At 38.2% G+C, this 19,645-nt stretch overlaps 1 protein-coding gene across 1 annotated transcript; it reads left to right on the forward strand.

Moving 5' to 3' along the window:
• The first annotated feature begins 9 nt into the window (after positions 1-9).
• Positions 10-18,289, forward strand: polg2 (polymerase (DNA directed), gamma 2, accessory subunit). Its single transcript, XM_051113183.1, has 8 exons — positions 10-750; positions 871-988; positions 1,151-1,256; positions 9,336-9,521; positions 9,642-9,782; positions 10,901-10,981; positions 17,180-17,277; positions 17,363-18,289. Exons 1-8 carry the CDS (start codon positions 315-317, stop codon positions 17,526-17,528), a joined length of 1,332 nt encoding a protein of 443 aa, XP_050969140.1. The 5' UTR covers positions 10-314; the 3' UTR covers positions 17,529-18,289.
• The last annotated feature ends 1,356 nt before the right edge of the window (positions 18,290-19,645 follow it).

Consider the following 19,645-nt stretch of genomic DNA (forward strand, 5'->3'; position numbering starts at 1 on the left):
GTAGGTAAAAAAAAAGAGGAAAAGTTCATCAGATGAACTGAGGAGGGCAGAAATACGCCTCTTATACGTCTAGACTCCCACAAATCTTAAAAAACAGAACGGTGGCGGTAGTGCACCAATAAGCTAGATGCTAACGGCCGTAGAAGAATAATTTTAACACGCTGACTGAACCAGCATGAAAGTTATTACAGACTTCATTGCGTAAAAGCAATACTGCTCATCTTATGCGACGCTTAAGTTTGGAGAATGTATGATGATGTTGCTCTCTTTTCATTTGTATCTGCCAACTGCTAGCGATCGAACCCTTTAGGAAAATGTTCCTTCATTGCATCAGAAGGCGTCTTCAACTTTTAGGCGAAAAGCGCCCTTGGTATCAGCGGAATTTATCCAAGTACAATACTCGTGATGACGGTTGTGATAAAACCAGCCTTCTGATGCAACTTTGCGCTGACCGTTATTACATTTCTCCTGAAGCTCCCCACAATAGAACGTGTACATATGGGCCTTTAGGAACAGAACTAAAGAAAAACATTATTGAACAGTGGACTTCAGCAATACGTGCGAGAGCAAATGTGTTTGGGATCACTTCTTCAGTGCAAAGTAGAGTGTGTGAGGAAACTGTCAGGATTGTTAATGTAAGTGCTCTTCAAGAAATCCTCAACCAAGACAGTTTAACCAAAAAAGAAGGATATCAAAAGATTCAAACGCTTATTAAAGACTCCGTGTCTTTTCGGACGAGCCTCCTGCAGGGTGAGTGCAGGCCATTCTCCACTATTCTATGTATTTATAGTTACAATACGCATGTAGTCGCACAGTCTTCCATGCGACGACTCTGATCATCTGAGAATTTTTTTTTCTTTGTCCATCAAGGTGCTTTGCAGCAGTACATTCAGGCGTTGGAGCTTGTGAATAAGACATTGCCCTTTGGATTGGCAGAGATAGGTCTGTGCCATCATTCTGATAGTCAGCTTAGACATTCATCTTGTTGGTGAGTTTTTTGTTTTATCAGTTGTTTAATGAGTGAGTTTTTTTTTTTTTTATTACTGGACCCAGTCTAAAGTCTAAGATGATATTGTGTAAATTAGTAATTATCTAATTGCTTTGCCTTGCCTGTGACTTAAAAAGTAATCTTTTCATTAATCTCCGTTAGCTCATTTGAAGTAACTGAGTCATCTTTGGTCTGGTTCTGTTCTCCTCGGACTTCTTCACAGTGGATGGACTACTGGGCTCATCAAAGACTGCAGTGGTGGAGGAAGGTATGGAAACACAAACAAGGGTGAAATGGGCACAGACAAATAGAGTGCCATGCCACTAACCTAAGAAAATAAAATGTGCTGTATGTAACATTTACATGAACTGTTTTTATTATTTATACTAAACTCAAAAATATGAATTTATATTAATTAACCAACAAATTAATATCAAATAAAATAATAATAAGCCCGATAGCTCAAGTGATTTTAAAATCCATGTGAACTAGAAGTTGCTGCTGACTTTTAGTATAGAGACACATATCCAACTGAAACAGAATATTGAATATTTTAGTGCTCCTCCTCTCCACCTCTCACTCATAACAAACTAACAGTTTGAGGGGCGTGGTTAAGAATATTCTGCCCAAGCCAAGGGCCAAGCCATCAGAGAAGGAATGCCATTCTGTTATTTTCAGTGGATTAATTTGCATGGAATAATTGTTCACTTTAAGACTAGCAATGTGTGCTAACAAAATCTATCAGTCAATTTTGATTTTATGAAGACTTTAAGTGTTAAAAAAATCAGTTAAGTGTAAAAATCTTACAAATTCAGGTTACAGCCTTTTTTTAAATAGTGTACTCTGATAAACTTACAGTCCCTGCAGCTATAATGTAATAACTTAAAGATAAGATATACAACTGAACAAAATTTAGATAACTATCATAAAAAAAAATAAACAAATTGATCTGGACAATAGCAAACTGACTAAAACATGTAAAGGTCCAAGCCCAACACAACCACCTGCCCACTAAATTCAGCTTGTGTAGGGTTTCTTTTAGATTTTGATATTGCAATGCAAACTGGTTACTGACATCCTGATCCAGTTCAAACCATTGACTTCAGATTTTATGGCCAACAAAGAAAGTGCAGATAGCTTAGCTCATTCGACTCACATTTAATTTTCAGATATTTTACTGTCTTCAAAGAAAGACAGGTATGTCTTCTTTTAAGAAATGGGTCTTGCTCCCAATTAAAATCTGTTATTCTGTAGCCACATAATTTTGCAAGGTCATTATATCTAACTATTTATTATATCCAAGTATGTTATTGCACATTTAAGCTGAATAATAGTATACATGTGTAATAACAGACAAATCATATTAAAAGGTTGTTTATCAGTTAAAGACATTTAAAGTGATTTAAAGGGGTCATGAACTGCTTTTATTATTTTGTACTGTTCTCTGAGGTTCCCATATAATGTTATCAAGATTTTTACATCAAAAAACATCCTAAGAAGTAATGGGCTATTTTCTGTCCTGTGATTAACCCCCCCTCATCACAACGCTCTGTTTGAATAGGCGTGGCAGATTGTAGACGCTTAAGTAAACGCCTACTGCTATGATTGGCTAACACTTGTGTAAGTTTGACAGCCTGCATTCCTCATAGATGTATGCTTCTGCCATTTAGGTAAAAAATAAAGTTCATCCACTCTTGCCTAACGTTGGTATCAGAAGGAAGGCAATGCAAAGACTGTGTTGTCCCTCAGCTTCTTACTGCATAGTGCCTTGTCGTATTCAGAGCAAGCTTTATTGTTTGGTTTCCGCATTGGTTTGCCTCTCATTATTTACACTACGTCTGCAAATCGGTTTGTGGGGCTAAACAGGCAGCGTTGCTAAAGCAGGTGTTGACCTTCTTCTGTGGAGGCGATGTTTAGCCACACTATTACATCATAGAGTGGCACATTCCACAACCTGTCTTTTTCTGACAAACAGCAAAGGAGTATCTACATTTTAAAATTGCAGTGTACAGTTTAAAAGGGGGTGCACTGCATTTTAAATATGATACCTTTTTACTTTTATTCAAGTACTGTGGTACTTTTACCTTAGTATATTTTTTAAAGGTGCTGTATGTAATTTTCTGACTACCAAAGCATAAAAACACATAAAAAACATAAAACACTTGCAGATATTTACAAAAACATGCTAAGTTAGGAACTGTCAGCACGTGAGGGATTTGCTGTTGATAGTTTTGCCATAGAAATACATAATTTAGTTCTGGTGGAATTCTCATCACGGAATTACGCCATGGTGTGAACGCAACATTAGTCGCATTTTATTATTACTTTTGCTATTACTTTCAGAAATAATGTAAACACTATAAACATGTATTTTACTTCCCCTTACTCCAAATTGTTTACATTTAAAATAGAACAAAAATAAGTACTGTATAAAATAAAAAAAATAGCATTGAAAACCGTGTTTTCAAAAAAAGTCCTGAGCGCTTTTTTAAACGCCACCGCCGGCGTCTTTTTCTGCAGCTCAGAGCATCTTTTCAAGTTAAAAAAAAATTCAACTTTTCTGAAAGAAACACCCTACGTCAAACGCCTTTTTGACAGCTGACCAATGACAACCCACTGAGCAAAAGTACGTCCAAACGACGTCATTTCAACGTCTTTGTCGGACGTTGAAATGACCTCCCCTGAAGAGCCAGAATGAAAGTTTTTACAACGTCTTTTCATGACGTCTTCTGGACGTCCAATATTGACGTTCACAGGACGTCTCTAGAAGGTTAAAATTTAGTTCAGATCTGGTCATTGTGGACGTATTTTCAACGTCTTATAAGGTCAACTGCAGTCTCATTTAGATGTCATTTATACTGTTTCTGGACATAATATATACACTCTTAGGCTGCATTCAAGTAAAAATCATGTTTATTTTATTATAATTTTTATTTGTACTTGTAAACAAACTTACAGACACAGTGTACAAAAACCATGAAAACATTTATTTAAAATTTAATTAAAAATAAATATTAATTGTAATGAATGAGTAAAAGTACGTCCAAACGACGTCATTTCAACGTCTTTGTGGGACGTTGAAATGACGTCCCCTGAAAAGCCAGAATGAAAGTTTTTACAACGTCTTTTTATGACGTCTTCTGGACGTCCAATATTGACGTTCACAGGACGTCTCTAGAAGGTTAAAATTCAGTGGATAACAACAGTAACAAATAACATACAAAACATACATTATGTTCACCTTTTGGAGCTGAACTTGGGGGGAAAAAACGTCTAATTCTGACACAAGAGAAGGTTAAAACCTTCTGTACATACTATATACAATACATCTTTTCAACCACATTATAATCATTATTTCTGTGTAACAGACATTTAAGTAACAGAAGTACTGGGATTAAAGTTTATAGTTAGGGTATAAACACTTATTTTCTACAGTAGCGATCAAAACGAAACTATCTTGTATGTATAGTAACGCTAATCTTCTTCCGCCAGGAGGTGGCGACAACTGCCCGTTTAAAACATGTAATTGAATCATTCTTTCAGGAGATTTCAATAGTCAAACAAGTCTTAATGAAGTGAGACACTGACTCCTTTCAATGAATGTTTTTTTTTTTTTTGTTTGTTTGTTTGTTTAAATGAATATGTTTTTAAAAGACTTAAGCAATGAACAGTTTGTCAAACCCACTAGTAAATTATGTTATTTAGTTTAGTTTTCTAATCTTTTTCTCCAGAATCGTGATCTCCAAATTATTAAAAACTGGGATTTGCAATTCATCCAGAATCGTGAAGCTCTTGTCTAAATGTTGTTTATTACTGCATATAATTCCATTACAATGGAAGTTTAATTTCATAAAGTTCAAAACGCACCTAATTTTTTTTGCATTTTGTCTTTTTCAGTTGAATAAAAGACTATTTTCCCTATATATTTAATCACTGAGGATTTCTTAAGAAAAGTTTAAAATTCTCGTCTCGTTCTCGTGAACCCAGTCTCATGTCATCTCGTGGGATAAGTGTCTCATCACATCCCTAATATATATATATATATCTGTTCTGAATGCCAATTAATTTAAATGATTTAGAAAAGTAAATTACATGTTTACATTGTTTATAATGTTTGTTAAGTTCATTAACATTTGTTTTATTTATCAGTATTTACATTATTTCTGAAAGTAACAGTAAAATGTGCCTTATACACCAATGCAACTTATGCATGTTTTTTTCCTGACCTGGTGTAACTGTCTGGAAAATATGGTAAATTAGGCCTATATTGTGCTGTATTATTAAACAGTTCATATAAAATAGGGACCATTTGCACCAATAAAACAATCATATTATGTTCATTATACTCCCATCCACAATAACTTTAGCCTTAAACACTGTTATATTTATGAGGGGGTCCTTGGAAAATCTTCTTCCCTGCAAGAGGTCCCTGGCTCCAAAAACCCATGTGCTAGTGGACAGGCCTCCATATACAGCAGAGGGTCTGGTGTGGCAGGTGGAACTTCTGTCCAGGTTGACAAAACATCTCATCTTGTCTTCATGAACTGCCCTGAAAACAAAATAAATGAAATATAAACGATTATTATAACTACAAATACGGCATCACAATGCTCATTATGACCTCTTTCGTAAACATATGATCAGAAAATACTGCCAGACTGATATTTAGTCTTTAGTGAATTTAGTGAAAGTCTATTTTACTACAAGAACACATACTTAACACAAGATAAAGTTTTGAAAATCTTACATTATTGTGAAGTTACGTGTTTTAGTGACTAATTTAGACAATTAAAAGTGATCAACATAAATTTACCTCAGACTGTAACTTCACTGACCACTTTACGCGCAAATTAACCAACAGGGAGATATAAATATTACAAAAAGTTGAATCTGAAATCGTCATAACACAGAACAAAATACATCTAAATTGAAATTTAACATTAGATTGACAAAACGACGAATAAAGGTACATTTATATCGCTTACCTTCGGCTTAGCACCCGTCCGTCTCTCAGATGACCGTTAGAGACCGTTACTGTTTAAATTTCCAAATAGCTGCATTGCGTTGTGAAGGCTGTTTGTTGGTCAGGTTGGGTCCCATCCTCTGTAGGTTTAATAAAGTGTCTTTAACGTAGAATTAAATAAATTACACGACGGATCTATCGTGGTGGTTATATCTTCAGTCTTTGGTAATACACAATATCAATATCTTCCGTCTTCGCGGCTGCTTGCGCCATCACGTTTACGTCACTACGTTAATGCCCCTCACGCGAGCGCACGTTTAAATAGAGATCTATTTATTAAATTAAATTTAAATTAATTTATTAAATACATAAGTATTATTAAAATATACAATAAACAATAATATTGTGTTAATATTCTGTATTATTATTAAATATTTAAATATATTTATCTATTATATTTAAATCTCTTTACATCTATTTAACTTAAACTTTAACTTAATCACACATAGATGTAAGCGGCTGTTTGTCAATGTCCCAGTGAAAAATACTACACATAAAAAAATAAATAATATTAATAATATTAATAAAATAATTAAATGGCCGCATTATGTTACTATCATGATGTTTTTATACAAATATTACACTGTTTTAACACGTAAATGTTTTATAAAAATGATATTTAATTTTTTTTTTTAAGTCAGAACTTTGTCATGTTTAATTGTATAAAAAAGTTCTCAAGTCGATTTCCTGAACCTGTTCTGCACGTTCTACAGACGTCCAGGAAAACCCCTTCATATACGTTCAAATTTTGAACTGCATATCTACGTCCAAGGGACGTCGTAGTCCGACGTCCAGATACCGTACTGGATTTGCACGTCGTGTAGAAGTACAAATGTGGTCCTGGACCGACCGACGCAATATAGACATGATCTGCACGTCGGGTGGACGTCTCATGTTTGTTGGGAAGCGAGTAGCCAGAACTGATGTTTCCATAACAACAAGAACAACAAGAAAAAATGGAGACGGTGCCAGTTGATAGACTTTTATTTTATTGTGGTGAACCAACATTCTCCTCCCCGTTAACTTCAAAAACCGACGTGCTGCCCACAAGGCTATCGGAGCCGCGCGTCGGTTTTTGAAGTTAACATGAACGCCGTTGCGCTTCGGGCATTCCCTTTTTCCAGTCTCTGCTCGCAGATCCTTCCCGATCCTGTCCCCCTCTCTCTCTCTCTGTCTCTCCCACTTCGCTTCCTGTCTAAATACTGCCCTATCAAGTAAAGGGCAAAAATGCTAAAAAATAAAACACCAGCGCAAGAGCGAGCTTCCTCTTTTCTCGAGATTCATACGATTGCAGCTGTTGTTACAGCAACAAAAGACGCCCTCGGCTGCAACGCTGCCAGATTTTTTTTTTTACTAAAAAAGCGCCGTTATCAACTTTTCCTTGTCAAAAAAGACGCCAAGTGTGAACATAGCCTAAGGGTGCTTTCACACCTGTAGATCGATTGCTTTGTTCCGAAACAGGGGTTAAAATTATTACACTGTTGCTTTTTATTCATGGTGCGGTTCGCTTTCACACAGCAAAGTTTCTAAACGGACCAAATGTGTTAATACAAGTCACGCGCGAGTAAACTGTCCTCTCATTGGTCAAAGTTCCACTTTTTTTTCCGGGATTCCGCTCAGCTGTCATCTGTCAGGATGGAACAAGACAGCTTTGCGGGCTTATTTTTTTAGGTATCATTATATTAATGTATCATTTTGAGCAGGAGTCCAGGATTCGTCAGGAAAACATTTTTAAATCATACCTACTACAAACAGAGCAAGAAGACAGCATTATAAAATGAAAAGGCGCGCTTTGATTTTGAATGGCGCAGACAGACACAGGTTCATTTTAAGCGGTATTAGCAAAACAACAAAGCTACTGCTGTTCATGGAACTGTAATTACCCATTATACAGTGTGATAAAGCCTGGTTCGTTGGTCCATTGGATTGGATTGCTTTCTCACTACAACCGAACCGCTCCAGTGTTCGTTTGAAAGCGTACCGAGACCACCTCTTCAAGGAGGTCTCGGTACGCTTCTTTGGGTCTGCTTTTGGTGCGCACTCGAGTGCGATTGCTACATTCACACCTGCCCAAACGAACCGCACCAAGAGGGAAAACGAACTAAATGAGGCAGGTGTGAAAACACACTTAACCTCCTGGTGGGCTCACATACCTCTCATTCGGCACAAATCGTTTCCATGACTGAATCGATTTGCAAAACTATTATTTATTATGTAAAGCCGATTGAGTTATTGAGGTGTTTTGTTGTTGGATGTAATAATGAATATAGCACTCATCATTTATTCCCGACATCTGAGCCGCTGAAGACACTGAAGGATTAACGTTACTTTTGTTTTAGAAGGAAATGGGCCCGGCAACACATAAATACATAAATGCATCTATGTTCGGGCAAATCATTTGTGATCCAGCTTTACATACAACAGAAGTGAGTATAAGGAGTTTTTATGCATCTTTGCAAATCGCCTTTCTTAATGTGCTAGTTAGCAAGCTTCGCAGCTAAATGCAGCTAAAGTAAATATTATGGCTCCTCAGCCCACAGAAGAGAGAGGCGATGTGAGAAGAGCCCATTAGCATTTAAAGGCAAATGCACTAAAACAGATCACTTTGAAAAGGACTGATTTTGACAAGGTAAAAAGGGTGTTGTTTTACACTACCACTAATTTTTTTTTTAGAAAGTGTTATAGACTTTTCATTAAGATCCTAAAGAGTCATATCAACTTGTGGAAAATGGGCATCCATGACCCCTTTAATAACAATATGTATAGTGGAAACAGGAACATTAAGGTCTCTGAAGATGCATTGTCTATGCTTGGCTATATCTGATCTCCTGATCTCAGATAATTACTTTCTTACTTTTCTTTTTTTAACTGCAAGCAATATAAACTCACCACAGACAATTAACTTTAGCCTGAGCCATTTTATTACCTGCAATTTGGTAAATTATTAATTATTGATTAAAATAAATAAATAAATAAAATAAAATCCCCACACAGATTTTGCTCATTTTCAATTCGGTCACCTCACTGACCAAGAGAAAACTGCTTGCTTTGAAAGTGACTTCTATGTGAGATGTGCATTATTATACATTGCTACTCTATTGCTACTCTGATGACAATAGACACTTTTGCCCATGAAATGTCTCTGACATTTTAGGCATGTGACTGCACCTTTGCCAGAATTTTGAGAAAATGCTGTTCTCAGTGCACATATTTACAAGGTTGCAGAGTGCAGTGTTGATGACAGGCTTACTTTCATATACAATCAAATGAAACATTTTTAAGAACATGGGTGCAGGGATGAACTTTCTTGAATACCTGCTGCAGTTTGCTTTAGATCCATCTAACTTCAGCATGTGCAATGTGTTGGATGAAGAACTGAAAGAAGGGATATCTCATGGTGTTAAAGTCCTCTATAAGTTTCCCTGGGGCTCAGAGACCCTGGAGACATTGTGGAGCCTGGGGGACACACTACTGCAGAGGACTCACCAAGGAACTTGCACGAAACTACAGGTCAGAGCAAACTGTGTTTAAGGTGTAATTTAGTTTGTGAACATTATAATATTACTAACTTTGCAAATAATAATAATAAAACATCTCTTTTGAAGAACACTATGATCATGTAACTTTCAGTGCAGAGATGGAAGAAAGTCTGTAGTTCCTCATGTCATCTCTGTCAGTGCAAATGTGGATCGAGGGATCCTGGCTTACCTATTCAACTCATTTCAATTGCTGAAGAAAACTGACAACAAACAAAAGCTTCATCAGAGGATGGTAAGCTCGTGTTTTTTTTCTTTCAATTTTTAGTATTAAAGTGTAATTTTAAAGGTTTCTAATTTCATTTTAGAGGTCTCCTACAGTAGGTTTACATGCATCTAAGGTCAAAAACACTTTAATTTTCTCATAATATACATTACAATCACCATTGCAATATTTGAATTCAGCTCTGGAGGCTTCCTCAGTCCTCAACAATTGTAAACACCATAATGACCGTAACAATGGTGTCAATTTTACCATATAAATTCAAGCACAAGTCCGATTATGAAACATTTGAATGACTAGTTGATCAGCCTGAACCTCCATCGCAAGCAGAGCGTTTCTCATTTGTGAGTTTTGACTTAGTTTGTGGTACATTGAGATGTTACAGCTGTAATTCCTTTGCATCAGCATTAGCACGTTTCTTTCCATCAACAAATTGCTGTGTATATTTCTTACATATTGAGGTGCACGTATAGGAACGTTATCAGAATTGCACAGCTAAATAGTAAACACTTAGCCAAACTACATTGGTACATATATTAGGCAAGCGAGAATGGCTCATGTAACAGTACAGTTTGTGAAGCAGACGTCAGTAATATGAACGGTACACAACAATAGGTTGGAGTTATACTGCTCATATATATCATAGTAAAAGTGTTTGTTTTTTTTTTTTGTTTTTTTTGTACTAGTGAATCTTCACATTCTCATCCTTTAGCATCATCTTAACATTATGTTGATACAAACCACCTAGGGTGGGTCAAAAAAAGTACATGTTGTTCACAGGCTGCCAATGAAAACCACAGGCTGGCATTATGCAAATTTGTTATGGATTTACATAGATAAGTTATGAAAGTTACGGAATTGCTGAGGACTAGATTCTGCAACAGTTAAGAATCAGCACTTTCTTTTGGTAGACAATAATTTTATTTGTCATGCACTTTAAGCATTAAAAACTTGGCAGAACTTTTACATTCACAAACAGCTATATTACAAACTGCATGAAAAGTCATATTTAAAAGCATAATAGGAGCACTTTAATAACTGGTTGGAAAAATGATTAAAAATAATGATGTAATTTTTAATGAAAAAAATGGCTGATGGAAGTTGACCAGGCTTTTCTATGTTTTGCTCAGGTTTTAAAGCTGCATCCCACTTTAACTCCAGTGAAAGTAGCCTTGGATATGGGACGAGGCTCCAGTTCTGAGCTTAGACAGGTACCAAGGACAAATGTAGAATTGTTATTATGATTACCGTTACAATTACCATTCAAAAGCAAGAGTGCCATAATTGATCAAAAGTGACAGTAAAGATTTTTACATTCATACAAAAAAAAAAAAAAAAATAATAATAATAATAAATAAATAAATAACAAATAAACTGGATACACCATTCTGTACAAGTGTTCTCGAGTTTAAGGTGGCATTATTCTACTGCACAATACATAATCTTCTGTAAAATATATATATCTTAAATAATAAAATAAACTGCATTTTCTAGTAAATTTCTCATCCACATAAAAATTAAGATAAGTCTCAAATGTTTTGCAGTCACAATATAATTATGGCCTAAAAAATTTAGAACGGACACTTGAACTCTTTACATTTAAATTTACCTTGAAATTTAAACTTTAACATTCTTGACCATTACATTTGGACTTCAATTCTAAGTAGCAAGAATGTCTAAAATCTGCAATCTGGGGCCTCATTTATAAAACTCTCTGTAGATTTAATCCCAAAAGTGTATGTACACACAAAAGCTAGATTTTGTATACGCACAAAAGTTTTCAGATTTATAAAACCATGCGCCAGAACCTACGCAAATATCAATTTATAAATCCCAGTCAGGGCAAAATGTCCTCCCTGAAATCACCATATTTAGAGCTTACAACACCCAGTATTACTATGCACAACTTTGTTTGCATATCATTTCCATCCATATTGAGATCCACGTGACGACATATCATCACGTGAAGACAATAAGGAAATATGAGATACGGATTATAAATGCCATTTTTGCCATACATATTATATTGCTACAAATATTAAATTGTTATATTTTAGAATAAATAAATCAAAATAATATCCATAAAAACAAAACATCTGGGTTACGTCTGTAACCCTCATTCCCTGAAGGAGGGAACGGAGTTGTTACGTCAATACTGACGTATTTGGGGTCTCACTTAGGAGCCCAATCACCTCTGAGCTTAAGAAAACAGGCCAATGAACATTGACGAGTGGAATTTGCATGCCAAGCCACTCCCCCCGTACACACGGGTATATAAGATGGCAGCATGCATCCACTCATTCAGGTTTATGCTGAGGAGCCGAGACACATCCCGGCATTCAGCACAGTTCAGGATTGTGGCAGGAGGATGTAACGTCTCTGTTCCCTCCTTCAGGGAACGAGGGTTACAGATGTAACCTAGATGTTCCTCTTCAGTCATACATTACAATGTTACGTCAATACTGACGTATTTGGGGTCTCCTCTGGAAAACGGCACAATCCTGAACCACGTTACATAGTTGAGTAACAAAAGCTGACAGGCAAGTGGATCAGGACAAATGAAGCTCAACATGTATCCTTCCCAACACCCTGTAAGCCAGATAACGGCCCACCAGGGGTGCCAGGTATCTGAAGCAACCGTTGAGGGGCGGAGCACAATGACAAAATTTTAAGCCATGTGGGATCTGGGTAAAATAAAATATTTGTTAAGATACTAGGGGAAACACGGTGGGATAAACCATGGAGAAAAACTGAGACATTATACAACCTCCAGGGGGCAAAGGAGACCCCCTGTCGGAGCACAATCACGGACTACCGGGTAATGGAGGACCCAGAGTTTCCTAAAGGGAACAACTGGGAGAAAGCGCACGGATCAGTAAGGAATGGTGCAGCAAGCGGACACCGAGCTGTCCTCCCGCAAATTACCTGAAGTTACACAACGCACGGGAGGAAACAGCTCAGCGCAAGAAAAAAGAATCTTGCGCAGGTGATGGGTGTGGCCTGGCCTGTAGCTTCTAATATATCTGCTAGAGAGGCACTGTGCACCACACCTAGGAGGAGTAACTCTTTGTAGAGTGGACTCGACTCTAGGGACACAGCCCACCTTGGCACTAAGAAGCCGAGGTGAGGCACCTACCACTCAATGGGCCAACCTCTGCTCGAGGGCAGCATTCCCCATCTGCTGACCCATAAGCAAACAAGAGCTGCTCCGAGCGTCTAAGTTCCGGGTGCGGCCCATGTAAATGTGCATGGTACGAACCTGCGCTTGCAGGTTCCCCACCTGAACTTGGAGGTGAGTGGTGGGAACCTTGGACACATAACCGGGCCAGGATCTCATGGTCACATGAGAATAACCAGCCCAAAATTCAAGGCACGTTCCGTTGGTTGAGAATGCATGCAGGTCCCTACCCACTTGATAGAAGTGAGCGTGATCAAGAGCAAGGTCTAAACAACTGGAATTTTAGCTCGACTGAATCAAGCGGCTCAAAGGGAGCTCCGCGTAGACCTAGAAGGGCGATGGAGAGATCCTCAAGATGGGATGATGTGCGGCCTAAGAGGAATTATCGTCCTTCACCCATCAGGAACCTGGGACGACCCAAGGGACGACCATGCACAGTATTTTTTTTTTTTTTTACTGTGATAGCCGTAACGAACACATTCAAAGTGGAGGGAACATCCTTCGCTCCAGCTTCTCTTGCAGGAAGGAAAGCACAAATCTGACCGAGCAGGTGAGAGGAACACCTTACAACGAAAAAACCTCAACTCAGAGCATAGGTCAGCGTCATAGAGGGGGCTCTAGCCTGAGTGATAATGTTTACCATGGCTTATTGAAAAGGCCAGTGAGGTCTACCGCATTCTATCCAGAAGCCAGATGTGCAGGTTCCATAGATCGGGATGTGGGTGCCAGATTGTATCAAACTAGGGAGGGCTGTCACAAGGAGCATAACATTTTCGTAAACTGAAATAAAATAAAAATAACAAAATAAATGAAAAACTAAAACTAAAACGAAATGAAACTAACAACAGTTACTGAAAAACTAACTGAAATAAAATAATAATTAGCAAAAATAAATAATCATTTTCATAATAATTACGTTCTCATCCAATGGATGAGAAAATGTACGAGCTGTGTGGCGGTTTAGGAAAATAGCCTACCTGTAAATAGCGCATCAGAGACGTGAGGTTATCTGATAGATAGATGAAAACAGTTTAAAACAGAGTCCTGCACGGGTGCTGTTTGGTAAACGCGCACCAACAGTAGGCTCCTTAACAGAACACCCGACCCGTTATCGGACAGCAGCACATTCTGTACCTGACCCGGCCCATTTGACATAACCTAGACAGCGACCTGAATCGCCGGCGCCACATTAAATCTGCTGCATCAGTAAGGCAAAATTATTTATTTTCTCATGTAACACAAGCAATTAAACCAACAAATAGACATTCTAAGTTGGTGCTTGTAGAAAACAAGCACAAGCAGCGCAACAGAAAAAAGATGAGAATGCGCATCCATTCTGTAAACAATAAAAATTATGCGTACATCTTGTGAACAATCTGTTTTGAACACGCTTATAATTCGTCATAAATGAAAAGAACATTTAAATATGCCTTTCTCTAAAATGTATAAAATAAAGTTATATAGACTACAGAAAGCGAGCAGCTAGCACTCCCTAATAAGCTGTCATTCACTTCAGCTGCAGCACGAATCCAATGATGCGCAACGCTGTGAATGGAAAGGCCCTGCCATTATTATTGAATTTAATTAGTTCCAGTTACGTGCGTTTGTTTGCAGGAGAGTAAGCAAGACATGATAGTTACAGTATCATGATTATGGTTAAATAAGATAAAATATCCAATATAAACAAATTACATTTATTTTCAAATTAAATATTATAATACACATTTACTGCTTTTAATTATGATTATGAAAGTGCAACTTGTGTAGATTTATAGAGTAAAAATGCTTGACTGCTTGTATACTTTTACCACCTAATCAAGCTCAGCATGCTTTAATTTTGCATCATAAGGTTAAATTAAGTCACTGGTCTGTTATCTGGAAGTGATCTTTTTTTGTAAAACTAAAACTGAAACTGAAAGTAAACTATATAAAAACTAAATAGAAATGTGCTCACAAAACAAAAACTAAACTAAAACTAACACAATTATTAATGAAACTAATAAAAAGAAACTAAATTGTTGTCATAATAACCGGACAGGATTCAGTTTGCGAGTGCAAAACAAACAGTTTAGAATGAGTCTGTGAACCCATGAACCGTGACAATTGTGTTGCAAATTTCAAAACGATAAAAAAATAAAATGAATTTTAAAAAGCAAAACTATGCTCTCGAAGTGTGCCACAGTGCCATGCCCATCTCAGGATCTGGTCGTGTGGCCAGTGCTAAAGCGATCTCATATGGAGCAGCCAAGTGGCCAAACCGCAGCTATGGCTGCCATATGCCCCAGGAGCCTCTGAAAGTTTAAATGGACCACTGTCCTGTGCCTGAAAAGAATCAGGGAGTTCAGCACTGACTTTTTTTCTCTGACATGTCTCGACTGGATCCAACTCCATGCTAAAAAAAGAGAGAGCTTGTTCTTCTTGTGTTTTATTTTTATTTATTTGTTCTTTATCGCTCACTCTTCTCCCAATCAACCCGAAGTCCCAGTGGCTGAGGTGCGGAGGCACTAAGTCCCTGTATTCGCTCCAACAAATCTCATGAGTGAGGTATTTCTACTCCAGTCATCGAGATGAGTTGAGGATCCAGGTGCCCCTCGCCCAAGTGGGGCCAGGGCACGCCCTGCGAGTTTGTAAAATGCAGGGAAATGGATCACTTTGAAAGACAGGGAGCCGAGGGGAGACCTGTACTGATACGACTGATGCCTGAAGCAGACCGAAAAACGATCTGCATCAGGTAATCGGCATAACAGCACACGTCCTTCAGGGTCGAAAGCTGCAGCCCAACCCTAGTGCTGAACACTAGAAATATGTGTTTCTCTTTTAGCCACCTGAACGGTAGCCCAAAGAGGGGACTGAATCGGAACTCAAGAACCAGAATGTTGTAGGGTTGTATGGACCGATCAAATCGACCAGCAGACAGGCTAAGTAGATTTAGTAACCGGGCTGCTACCTGCAAAAAATAGGGTCATAGGGACGGTACGTTTTTTTTTTTTAAGGATGGCTCAACCCGGAAAGCAAGTGTCTCAAAGTAGCGCCAGGCTGCTCAGGCAGCGCTTACCTTTGATCCACGATCCCGCAGTGTCGCTACTAGAGTGCGAGGAAGCGACGTGTCCTGCAACCCCAGCTTAGATGGCAAGACCGAGCGTAATAATGGGCATGCCCACGAAGTGTGGGCATAACCCATCCACAACGCCATCTCAACATGCATTTGTTTACATCCCAGACCTGTGAGACAGCGATTGTGACTGTCTTGAGGAAATAAGGAAACTATCGCTCCCTAAAAGCACATGATCGGAGATGCGTCTTGAAAAAGACACTCTCAACGATCATGTATGCTGTAGGAAATTGCTCTTTTAGGCTGGATTGCCCAGGGGAGGACCGCAGAACTCATCTGAGCGCAGCAGGGCGATCTCTCCGCTGAAATGCAAAGAAAGGATGTTACATGCAGCCAAAAAACTCTCGCAGCGATGAAAAGTTTTCTTGTTTTCTTGTGTCCTTCAAATACAGTGGTATTTTTCGTAATGTTGTGGAGGTGCCGACACCTGACATCAACCTCCGTGCAGCTGTGGTTGTACAGTAAGCTATTTTCATTGGACATATTCAAACCAGACAATGGACCGTTCGACCACTGAATCCAGCAGTGTCCACCATAAGTGCGCATCACCAAACATTGTTCTCACTAAATATTTATATTTTCTCATAACATGCGATCTGCAGTTTAAAGATGTATTATTGTGCACATATTGCACTCCTTGCTGTCATTAGAACATAACGACAGAAAAAGTGATCAAGCACATCCACTATAAATATGTCTAAATTTTGCGTAATGACTTTATGTAATTTCAGTGCTTACCTCTATTAATGAGAGTATATATATCGAAATTAAAACAGAGTTTAAAATCCGTGTTTACTTCATTACTTTTCTCACTCCAGAGAGAAGAGTGCATACACAGTCAAGAGCATTTGTATGGTGTGCACATATTTAAGTGTTTTTTTATAAATCCAGATACATACATGGAAAACAGCGTATGCACATTTCTATGCCCATTTTGTGCACGCGCAACATTTATACATGAGGCCCCCTCGTGATTTACAATACCAATAAACAGAGGTACTCACTCAAAAAAAACAAAACAAAAAAAAACAAATTGGAAATTAAAAATGATCGGGCAACAACTTTATAATTTCTGGACCACTTGAGATGGACTGCCCCATGACAAATGTCTCTCTTAAGGTTTGTGAGGGTTTGTTCAAAGAGTTTCTTGAAGATGGAATTTCCACATGGCCTGGATACTTCGACACGTCTTTATCTCTGGAGAATTTACACACAAAGTAACTGACCATATCCACACTTACTAAACAATACTCAAAGCTTTTTGACTTCATTTTTTATAATGACATTTTATTTATGCTGCAGGTATGATGAGATGGGTGTCCTCTTCACAGTGATGGTCAGTGAGAGCACACTAAAAAGTGGCCTTCTGCTGGTCCGTAACAGAGACACCACCATCAGAGAGACTATGCACATTTCAGAAATCAAATGCTTTCTGCTCAAATACATAGCTGCCGCAGAGAATTTCTGACTTTATCATCTGAATCTCAACAGAATATGTGATATGATAACTGTGTTGGAAGTGTTGGAAGTGTCACAAAATTGTTACTCTGCTCACGCAAAATGCTATTAGTGAATACCATTTTTTATGGTTTAAAATGTGCTTGAATTTTGAATGTACTTGAAAATGTTGTCCCTTTATAAAATATATAATACACACACACACACATACATACATACATACATACATACATACATATATATATATATATATATATATATATATATATATATATATATATTAGTTTATACAAATATCTACTCAGCCAATCACATGGCATATATTTTCTTGTCACATTTTGAGCCCCTCAAATATATGTGCATTTAAGTAGTGCAAATGTACGTATGTGTGACCAAAATAAAAAATGCGCTGGGTAAAATAAAAAAAGCCCACTTATTTGTGTACTGACATGGTTGACAGGAGGGGCAGTTCTAGGGTGAGTAGTAGGAATGCAACAATACAGTTAGTACACAGTTCAATATGCACCTTGGTTTTTAACCACGGTTTTTCAGTTCGGTTCTGATATCTTGCTACTTCAGTGTTTTTTTGTTTTTGTTTTTTTTGCCACAAATTAACAAAATACTCCCGTAAACCTCTGTACACTGGAAAAAGTGTGGTTTAGTATGTGTATCAAATATCTTTTGAGAGAGGTATTATTTTTTATGATTTTTACGCAAAATGGAATGGGTTTCATTCATACTGGATGCTAGAGGGCACCCTTGTGTAGAAAATCCACATATGCATCAAATAAGTATCACTGATGACGATCCGTTCCAGCTTCTCTAATATGGATAAAGGCATCGCTATTGCTGTAACTGAATAAAAACAAGATATAACGTTAAATGTTTTGAATAATGAAACGTAAGGACAATAAACACTTGTCTGCAATAATATATGGTTTACCTGTGTTCTTCAAGCCATCTTGTGTATTTTCATAAGCCATTGCTAATCGACACATAGAATATTTATTGTCTGCCTCATTCTGTGATAAGAATCCACATCAGATCACATGAGGAAGTTATTTCAAACACTTTACTGATGTGAATTAAAAACAAGTTATAATGTTTTTATAACTTTTGTTTTTAGAACTCTTTTGTTGGACAACAGGTTTAGAAAGGCTTATCATTGCATGTCATTAGAATGGAAGATGCTCTGCATGTGTTGCTTTTTCAAATATAAGCAGGGAAGTGTTTCCTCATTTCAGCATGTGAAATCGCGGGCACACATACAGCAAATTCCTAAAGAAATAGAAAAAGGACGTTATTTAAATGCAAAGCTGAAAAACCACAATTCAAAAGCGCGTATTGAACCGTGAATGTCGTACCTGTCACGTGTCGTGGTGTGCAGGGAATGAGGAGTGAAGACGAGGAGGTCCAGTTATGCACATTTATTAAATAATCCAAAAAACGAGCAGGAACAGCAGGGAATCCAACGTAAACAGACACGAACAGACTTTGAATCAACCAGAGTGACATAAACGGACTGAGCATGACAATAACAATAACCGACGACCAGATAGTGAACACAACCAAACTTAAATACACAGACTAATCAGGGGGAGACAACTGCGAACGATCAAACAATGACGAAATAATTGAAAACGGAACAGGAAAGACCAAATAAGGGCATACACCGGGAAAAACACACAAAACAATCCACAGGGGTGTGACACTACCCCCCCCCATAAGGTGCAACTCGCGCCGTAACAAATACACTGGGGAGGGGAGGGAGGGAGTGCGCCCTGGAGGCTCGTGCGGGGCAGACACAGGAGGGAGAGGAGGTACGCCTCCAGGGAGGTCAGGGAGCCAAGGCGGAGCATACACTCCGTAGTGCCATGGCAGATCAGCGAGTTCAGGGAGCCACGGCGGTGCATACAGTCCGTAGTGCCATAGTGGATCAGGGAGTTCAGGGAGCCACGGCGGAGCATACAGTCTGTAGTGCCATGGAGGGTCAGAGAGCTCGGGAAGCCACGGCCGAGCACACAGTCTATGTGGCCATGGCGGGTCAGGGAGTTTGGGAAGCCACGGCCGAATATATAGTTCGGGCTGCCATGGTGGGTCGGGGGGTAGCTCCCCCCCCAAAATTTT

This window comes from Labeo rohita, chromosome 6, assembly GCF_022985175.1.
Source record: "Labeo rohita strain BAU-BD-2019 chromosome 6, IGBB_LRoh.1.0, whole genome shotgun sequence".
Lineage (NCBI taxonomy): Eukaryota > Metazoa > Chordata > Actinopteri > Cypriniformes > Cyprinidae > Labeo > Labeo rohita.

What these genes read in the sequence shown, in the direction of transcription:
- polg2 (XM_051113183.1), top strand. Translation starts at nt 315, where the DNA reads ATGTTCCTTCATTGCATCAGAAGGCGTCTTCAACTTTTAGGCGAAAAG. An exon ending in CTTAGACATTCATCTTGTTG is followed by an intron (nt 989 to 1,150) that starts GTGAGTTTTTTG and finishes AATCTCCGTTAG; the next exon opens with CTCATTTGAAGTAACTGAGT. An exon ending in GAACTTGCACGAAACTACAG is followed by an intron (nt 9,522 to 9,641) that starts GTCAGAGCAAAC and finishes TGTAACTTTCAG; the next exon opens with TGCAGAGATGGAAGAAAGTC.